The 8,891-nt window shown below is 46.5% G+C and overlaps 3 protein-coding genes across 3 annotated transcripts; all 3 read right to left on the bottom strand.

Moving 5' to 3' along the window:
• Window positions 1–2,899: 2,899 nt before the first annotated feature.
• Window positions 2,900–3,475, bottom strand: LOC106818206 (cannabinoid receptor 1-like). The gene has a single exon (XM_014822931.1). The coding sequence runs from the start codon at window positions 3,473–3,475 to the stop codon at window positions 2,900–2,902; it is 576 nt and encodes a 191-aa protein (XP_014678417.1).
• A 2,033-nt stretch (window positions 3,476–5,508) lies between these two features.
• LOC106818205 (alpha-1D adrenergic receptor-like) lies at window positions 5,509–6,210 on the bottom strand. Its single transcript, XM_014822930.1, has 2 exons — window positions 5,975–6,210; window positions 5,509–5,866 (listed from the first exon to the last, which is right to left on the bottom strand). Exons 1-2 carry the CDS (start codon window positions 6,208–6,210, stop codon window positions 5,509–5,511), a joined length of 594 nt encoding a protein of 197 aa, XP_014678416.1.
• A 1,004-nt stretch (window positions 6,211–7,214) lies between these two features.
• LOC106818204 (cannabinoid receptor 1-like) lies at window positions 7,215–7,790 on the bottom strand. Its single transcript, XM_014822929.1, has one exon. The coding sequence runs from the start codon at window positions 7,788–7,790 to the stop codon at window positions 7,215–7,217; it is 576 nt and encodes a 191-aa protein (XP_014678415.1).
• Window positions 7,791–8,891: the final 1,101 nt, after the last annotated feature.

Below are 8,891 nucleotides of genomic sequence, written 5' to 3'. Positions count from 1 at the left end.
AAGCTATTTTCAATGACCTGACAATACAGATTTCACTAATAACATTTCTTTTTAAGAGTAGTATTTTAAAAATCCACGTGGCGGGCATGTCATGTCAGCGAATTACACGAGACCTCATCGAACGTATAAATGCGCAATAAACTCGAAATTAGCATGCAATCAGAATTACTTCATTCAAACATGGTCAACATGTTCAACATGTTCTGCTAGCATCTATGACAAATACGACATACGCATATACGCTCTCCTATGATACTATTTGTCATAGAAAGATTCTTCCTATGACAAATATTGTCATAGGAGATATGCTCGTATTTGTCATACGAGTCTTGAAATCTGATTGGTCTGTTATTTTGACAACAAAATAAAGGCGACGGGAATCAACTTCGTTCCGTTTTCAGCTGAAATTCACTGCTTGCGTTACTAATATTGTTAATAAACTCCTATGATGCACACAACAATGAAAATTAATCTAAGCAAGTTGTATAAAATCTCGTATCGTGTCGTATATGTGGTGTTATTTGTTTACAAATAGGCCTAAATGTTTTGTTAGACAAATAACAGATATGGACTTCGCTTCATTAAAACATGAAAAGGTTCTAATTTCAAGAACCTATCGTGCATGTTTCTTTTTCAAAAACTACATTATCATGCCTATAGATGCTGTCGAACCATAGAGATTACATTGAAAATATAAATCTGTTACGTAAATTCACATTGATCCGAACTAACCGTACGATGGCGTAGTCAGCAACACTACCACTAGTTACCAGGGCGGCAAAAAAGGGTTGTTCAAGTGATTACAAAACTGGAGAAGACGGGGCTAGAAGACAGTGTACAGTAATGAGTCCAACACGTCGAAAATCCGGTGGTTTTGGTTAGTATTGCCACAATAATAGCCAATATTAGTCAATAGCCAGTAGCCATAATTGCCAATAATACTTAAGGATACTGTAGTGTAAGGGTTAGAGACGAATTTTTGGTCATCATTTTTCTACCCATTTTACTTTTAGTTCAGTTGATAGATCGCAGCCATGGGCAGCTATGGATTAGTAGATTGTGATGTATTTCGCCTCCCAAACATTTAAAAATTCCCGCATTAGTCAATTCTTAACACAGGCGTTCAATGATGGAAAATTTATAAAAGTGCTGATATCTCGGTTGTTAAAAAGGCTAAACGTAGGTGATTTTTCAAAAGCTATTTCTCGAAACTCGCAACTCCGATTCCAAAAAGTTTTTTTACGTTTCAATGCTAACATATCAAAGGAAAATAGGGTCCCTGAAATTTTGTCTAAATATTATATTTTATGAGTTATGGCCCTTCGTTTACGAAATTGTTGCGTTTTGAAATTCACTACAATTTTTTTTACATCTTTTCAACTTATTTCCTAAATTAAAGCATTTAAAAATAATTTCAGGAACCCTTTTTTAGTTCATATTATGAACAACTTATTGTTAAAAGTTTAGGTCCCAACTCTGCTGCTTCTGAAAAAATAGCAAAAAAGCATGTTTTTGTATAAATTCACAATTTTTGCCGTCAATTAAATAGCGATGAATTAATTTTAAAATTTTTTTATCGAGAGCGTAGAGACCCATCTCTCGTATGTAATGGATATGAGTTTGATTGAATTTGATGAGTAGTTATGTTGCAATGCCCTTTACAGTGTTACCGGTCCGTAACCCAGGCTTACAGTATCCTTAATAGTATTAATACTTATTCTGACATTGGCTGGCCCTTAGGTATAGTGCCTACGAGTCGTACTCGTAGGCCTACTCGTGCTCGTAAAGTTATATTATTATAATTAATATCAAAAATAATTTATATCCTGCATAAAGCGTTTATTTAACAAGCCCATTTGGCACTTTAGCCTAGTTTAGTATAAATTGACGACGGCGCTGAGGTTTTTTATACATACATATATATATATATATTTATTTATTTATTTATATATACGCGAACCATCATTGTCGACACGGCCAAGAAAAGGGCTTAACGCGATCGTCATGTATAATGTAATGAACGTGTGCATTAGCGCAAGCAAGACTGTCGCCGTGACGCGGGGTTTGTCGCACGAACGCCGTGCAATCTAACGGTAAGGTCTGCAAACTAACTTCGCGGCACCGGATTAGGACTAAACCGCGGACAGACGCGTTAGAGGTGAAGCATAAACAGAGGTCCTGTCTTTCAAAACCACATGCATAACGAATTCTGACAGATTCTACAAACAGACCCCATTATTCGTATCGGACACAGGAATATATTAAACGCAAAATGGTTAGTACTAGAATTAACAGATGCATGGAGAGAGGAAAGCGCCGTATATCGTATATATATACATATATAATATATGCCGTATGTATAATTGAAGCTTTTAACACGCTTCAGCTTACCTTGTGCGTTGCTACTTTGCGTGGTGATGCCATGTCAGTGTGCGCGCCAACCACACGTGGCTAGTATGAATGACACTATCTTGAAAAAAATAGCCTGAAAGAAATAACTAAATTTAAACTAAACGAAACCTTGAACCACATAGCTTCCCCTTGCTTAAATTAGTTCCAAGTGCGTTGTTAACAAGTCCCAAGTGCGTCGCCACGGGCGATGACACGCTTATATGTTTCAATGACATTCAGGTAATTTTCAATGACCTGACAATTCAGGTTTCGCTAATACCTTCAAACAATTTCTTGTAAGAGTAGTATTTGGTTATTCACGTGTCGGGTATGAAATGCCAACGAATTACACGAGACCTCAAGGCGCGTACAAATGCGCGCTTAACTAGATATTACTCTGCAATCAGAGATCACTTCGTCCAAACATAAACACGGACCCTGCCGATATTCTAACAATCAGGGCGACGGGCCTGGGACGTCAGTAGTCCGTCCATCGATGCTTCTGATTCTAGTTTCCGCCGCGCGAGCGCAGCACCGCCCTGAACGCCCTGCGGAATGTCTTGCTCTGTCCGGCGTAGACGAAGAAGTTAACGCTCGAGTTGCAGCAGGCCATCACGTATCCCAGCCCGCGCAGCATCCCCAGCGGCTCCCGTCGCACCTCGAACACGCTCAACAGCATGACGGCGAAGTACGGAGCCCAGCAGACGAAGAAGGCGCCGACGACGATGCTGAACGTCTTCGCCAGCTTCAGATTCCTAGCCAGCGCCTCGGAGAAGGAGCGAAGCCCCTCCGGGAGCTCCCTCGGCTGCGAGAAACCGTTGCTCGTCGTCGGCGGCGGCAGCGGCTGGATGCGCCGACGGTGTCGCCTAGCGACGAGCATCATGTACGCGTAGATGACAACGATAGCGAGGCCGCAGATGGCGACGAAGACGACGTCGAGTATCAGCGTCGCTTTGCCGCTGCTGATGTCATACAGACACGGCTCGTCGGGCGACCAGCTGTTCTCGACGAAGCTGACGACGCCGACGACGATGGCGACGCTCCAGCTGAGCGCGATCATGACGGCGACGACGCGCGGGGTCATGACTTCAAGCGTCAAGAAACGTGTTGTTTTCTTTCAATCATAAATTTGAACTCGGGAAACCTTTGCTTTCCATCATAGATTTGGTCAACCATCAAGAAATGTATTCCTCCATCATAGATGTCATTAGTTAATAACAAATTTTGGTTATCACAAATTTTCTCTTATTCTCTATTATCCTCAATAATCTCAGAAATCTCTATTATCCTCAGAAATCTCTCTTATCCTCATTCGATACCAAGGTAATCACCGCTATATATAGATTAACTTCACTCACAAATGCAATAGTCTTATTCGGAATGAAACCTCTATAGCATCAAAATCCGTGATAGAACGTGGAATGGTAGAATGCCCCACAGCAAAGATGCTATCGGTACATCATTCTAAATAGAATATCTATACATAGTATTAGAAACAGTACATAGCCGTGAAAAACATCATTATATCAGAAGTAGATAATAGGAAAAAAAATCCTTATTATCCCTAAATTCCTTATTATTTCCTAAAATCCCTATTATCTACTTCTGATTATAAATATATATATAGTATATACGCGTATATATATATATACGCAAGATAAGACTGGCGTATATATATAGTAGCTCAGAGAAGCCAATACATTGCTTAGCATGACGTTATAAGGTCTATACAATGTAGGGTAAGGCCCTTCCAACAGTTATGATAGGGTTATAGTGACGAGGATTGTTATAGCTATACCCTAATCGCAACCATCGACATCATGCAGCCTCACTTTGTATCCCAATCTCCAACTCTCTGTCGAGCAATGCAGTGACGCTGTTAAGCCACTATGAAAAAATATATCACCAACAGAACTAATAGCGCGGTATATTATTGGTAGCCCGCCGATATAATATAATTTTCGGGTGCCCTACTGGGCTACTGGCCTAGTGGGCTAGTGAAGCGATTAACAGTTTTTCACTGGCGGGTGCCGCCACATACAAGGCTCTCTTCTTGGCACCGGGTCGCATGCGGGTTTGTCGCGACGGGACAGCTAGGGTACCGGAGGTACGTACGCACAGCCGAGCTAAAACCTTGCTGCATGCTTGCTGTTGACTTTGGAACAGGTTTGCTTGGAGAGGCTGCTCGCGCCATACTCGAAATAGAACTCTGACGCTTGCGTGCGATTCTGCGATGATGAGTAATTCGCTCGCACAACAAACACTCGGGGAGAAGTGAATACACAAGCACTGATCATGTGTACGCGAGATAAACGCCCCAGGCAGGGCGCTGCTGCGGACTGAGACGAGCTGCGGAGGAGACGGGAGACGCCTAGCTTACTCATCATCACCGTGTCACGCCCACAGGCACTTGAAACATCTCAATAAAAAAGGTAAATAAACTCGAAATGTATTTACTACCAAAGTCTTAATGTTTCTCTACTCTATTTCGCCTATTATTACCGATAATTACCCGTAAATGCCGGTCAAACGCTCATCTGCAACACACATGCAAGTACACCGCACGCACGCCCTGTGCACAAACAACATGAATAAGAGAGTTCTTTCTTAACTTTAAAGTTTAACTTGTGCGGTGCTCCTTTGCGTCGTGATGCCATGTCAGTGCGCGCCAACAGCTATCTTGAAAAAAAGATGGTCTGAAGGAAATTAAGAAAATTTAAACTAAACGAAACCTTGAACCACATAACTTGCTCCTTGCTTGAATTAGTCCCAAGTGATTGGTTAACAAGTCCCAAGTGCGTCGCCACTTGCGATGAAAACACTATTTTATGTTTCAATGACATTCAGGTCATTTTTAATGACCTGACAATTCAGGTTTTGCTGATACCTTCTAACATTTTCTTGTAAGAGTAGTATTTGGGTATCCACGTGTCGGGCATGTAATGCCAACGAATTACACGAGACCTGAAGGCGCGTACGAATGCGCGCTAAACTAGATATTACACTGCAATCAGAGATCACTTCGTCCAAACATATTCGTCCGTCCTGCCGATATTCTAACAATTATAGGGTGACGGGCTGGGCACGTCGGTAGTCCGTCCATCGATGTTTCTGATTCTAGTTTCCGCCGCGCGAGGGCAGCACCGCCCTGAACGCCCTGCGGAATGTCTTGCTCTGGCCGGCGTAGACGAAGAAGTTAACGCTCGAGTTGCAGAAGGCCATCACGTGTCCAACCCCGCGCAACATCCCCAGCGGCTCCCGTCGCACCTCGAACACGCTCAGCAGCATCACGGCGAAGTGCGGAGCCCAGCAGACAAAGAAGACGCCGACGACGATGCCGAACGTCTTCGCCAGCTTCAGGTTTCTGGCTAGCGCCTCGGAGAAGGAGCGAAGCTCCTCCGGGAGCTCTGTCGGCTGGGAGGAACCGTTGCTCGTCGTCGGCGGTGGCAGCGGCTGGATGCGCCGACGGTGTCGCCTGGCGACGAGCATCATGTACGCGTAGATGACGACGATGGCGACGCCGCAGATGGCGACGATGACGACGTCGAGCAACAGCGTCGCCTTGCCGCTGCTGACGTCGTACAGACACGGTTTGTTGGGCGACCAGCTGTTCTCGACGAAGCTGACGACGCCGACGACGATGGCGACGCTCCAGCTGAGCGCGATCATGGCGGAGACCACGCGCGGGGTCATGACCTGATGGTAGCGCAGCGGACGCGACACGGACACGTAGCGGTCGACGTTGATAGCGATGAGCGTCGTCACGGAGCCGAACGCGAAGCAGGTGACGACGGCGAAGTGGCCGACGCAGACAACCATCGGCGGCCGATCGACGACGAAACGTCGCCAGCGACAGCAGGCCGAGCACACCGAGGCCGACGTCGGCGATGGCGAGGTTGGCGATGAGCGTGTGCGCCGGCTCCTGCAGGTACGGCGTGCGTGTCACCGCCAGCACGACGACGGCGTTGACGACGATGTTGACGACGCTGATGATGATCAGCGGGTAGGCTCGCCGTGTCGCTGGGTTTGTCGCACGAACGCAGTTTAATCTAACGGTAAGGTCTGCCCACTAACTCCGCGGCACCGGGTTAGAACTAGGTCGCGGATGGACGCGTTTGAAGTGAAGCATAAACAGAGGTCGTGTCTTTCAAAACCACTTGCGTAACGAATTCTGACAGATTCTACAAACGGACCCCATTATTCGTATCGGACACAGGAATATATTAAACGCAAAAGGGTTAGTACTAGGGTTAACCGAGGGAGAGAGGAAACAACACAATATATATATATATATGCCGTATATCGTATATATATATATACATATATATAATATATGCCGTATGTATGATTGAGGCTTTCACACGCTTAAGTTAACCTTGTGCGTTGCTCTTTTGCGTGGTGATGCCATGTCAGTGTGCGCGCCACAGCACGTGGCTAGTATGAATGACACTATCTTGAGAAAAAGATGGTTTAAAATAAATTAACTAAATTTAAACTAAACGAAACCTTGAACCACAAGCTGAATTCCTAAGTGTGTCGCCAGTTGCGATAACCCTATTTTATGTTTCAATGACATTCAGGTTTCTTTAATACCTTCTAACAATTCCTTGTAAGAGTAGTATTTGGGTATCCACGCGTCGGGCATGTAATGCCAACGAATTACACAAGATCTCATGGCGCGTATACGAATAAGCGCTAAACTAGATATTACACTGCAATCAGCGATCACTTCGTCCAAACATAAACACGAACCCTGCCAATATTCTGAAAATTGGGGCGACTGGCCTGGGACGTCGGTAGTCCGTCCATCGATGCTTCTGATTCTAGTTTCCGCCGCGCGAGGGCAGCACCGCCCTGAACGCCCTGCGGAATGTCTTGCTCTGTCCGGCGTAGACAAAGAAGTTAACGCTCGAGTTGCAGCAGGCCATCAGGTATCCCAGCCCGCGCAGCATCCCCAGCGGCCCCCGTCGCACCTCGAACACGTTCAGCAGCATCACGGCAAAGTACGGAGCCCAGCAGACGAAGAAGGCGCCGACGACGATGCTGAACGTCTTCGCTAGCTTCAGATTCCTAACCAGCGCATCGGAGAAGGAGCGAAGCTCCTCCGGGAGCTCTGTCGGCTGCGAGGAACCGTTGCTCGTCGTCGGCGGCGGCAGCGGCTGGATGCACCGACGGTGTCGCCTAGCGACGAGCATCATGTACGCGTAGATGACGACGATGGTGACGCCGCAGATGGCGATGAAGACGACGCCGAGAAGGAGCGTCGCTGTGCCACTGATGACGTCAAACAGACACGGTTCGTCGGGCGACCAGCTGTTCTCGACGAAGCTGACGACGCCGACGGCGATGGCGACGCTCCAGCTTAGCGCGATCATGACGGCGACGACGCGTGAGGTCATGACCTGATGGTAGCGCAGCGGACGCGACACGGACACGTAGCGGTCGACGTTGATAGCGATGAGCGTCGTCACGGAGCCGAACGCTAGTCATTATTCGTCATCTCTCGGGGGTGAGCACGCGCCCTTAGCACCTCATAATCTTGCTATATATAGTCTTAGTCATCGTTTCTAATTAAAATGCATGTAAGTATTACATGTTATGTAAGTATGTTGTAAGCTAAACAGCGTGAGCGTCGTCTTTACCGCGGTTATAGAGAGAGCGTGTTGTTACGGGGCAAACTCCACGACAGATGGCGCTCTCGCTCATGGGCTCAATCATGGCCTAATCCTAACCCTAACCCTAATCCTAACCCTAACCCTAACCCTGACCCTAACCCTAATCCTAACACTATCCCAACACTAGTGCTGCCACATTGCGGTCACCTCCCTCCACGCCCGTGGGATAGCATTACCCTCCTGAGTGAGCGAAGGGGCACTGCATGCAGTTTGGTTACGGGGTTGTGTACGGAGGTGCAAACCTAAGGTTGGTTATCAGGTGGACCAGGACGATTCAGGTAAAGCTATTATATCACTTTATATGGTAGCAATGTCAACACACACACGCGCGTGCGCGCGTTTAATATTGTGACTCAGACTAACAAAGACAGCCACGCGTTCATATTCGCACGCACGCACGCACGCAGGTGTTCCGATGCGAGGGGAGGGTGTCTCAGAAAGGGGTTGTCTGTTATACTGTACCGTCATACCTGCGGTAGCGGACACCTCTATAGAACGGACACCTGTCTATAAAGGACACCTTTATAGAACGTACACCCTGTCTATAAAGGACACTGTTTGGCGTTTCCCCGTGAGTGGGTCGTTGAGGTACAAGGTTGAGTGTAGGGTCCCTATATACAGATTACGTAGTTGAGTGTACTACGTCGGATCGCTGCGCTCGCTGTGCGTTCGTCCCTCTGTAGCAGTAATCTGTGTACGGAAGAGCTAAGCGCGCATGGTGATCGTAGTCTATGTAATACGGGGTCGGATGTGTGTGTGTGTCACTGTGTGTGTGTGTGTGTGTGTGTGTGTGTGTGTGTGTGTGTGTGTGTGTGTGTGTGTGTG

Source organism: Priapulus caudatus, unplaced genomic scaffold (genome assembly GCF_000485595.1).
Source record: "Priapulus caudatus unplaced genomic scaffold, Priapulus_caudatus-5.0.1 Scaffold2089, whole genome shotgun sequence".
Lineage (NCBI taxonomy): Eukaryota > Metazoa > Priapulida > Priapulimorpha > Priapulimorphida > Priapulidae > Priapulus > Priapulus caudatus.
This window is presented reverse-complemented; position numbering and strand designations above follow the sequence as displayed.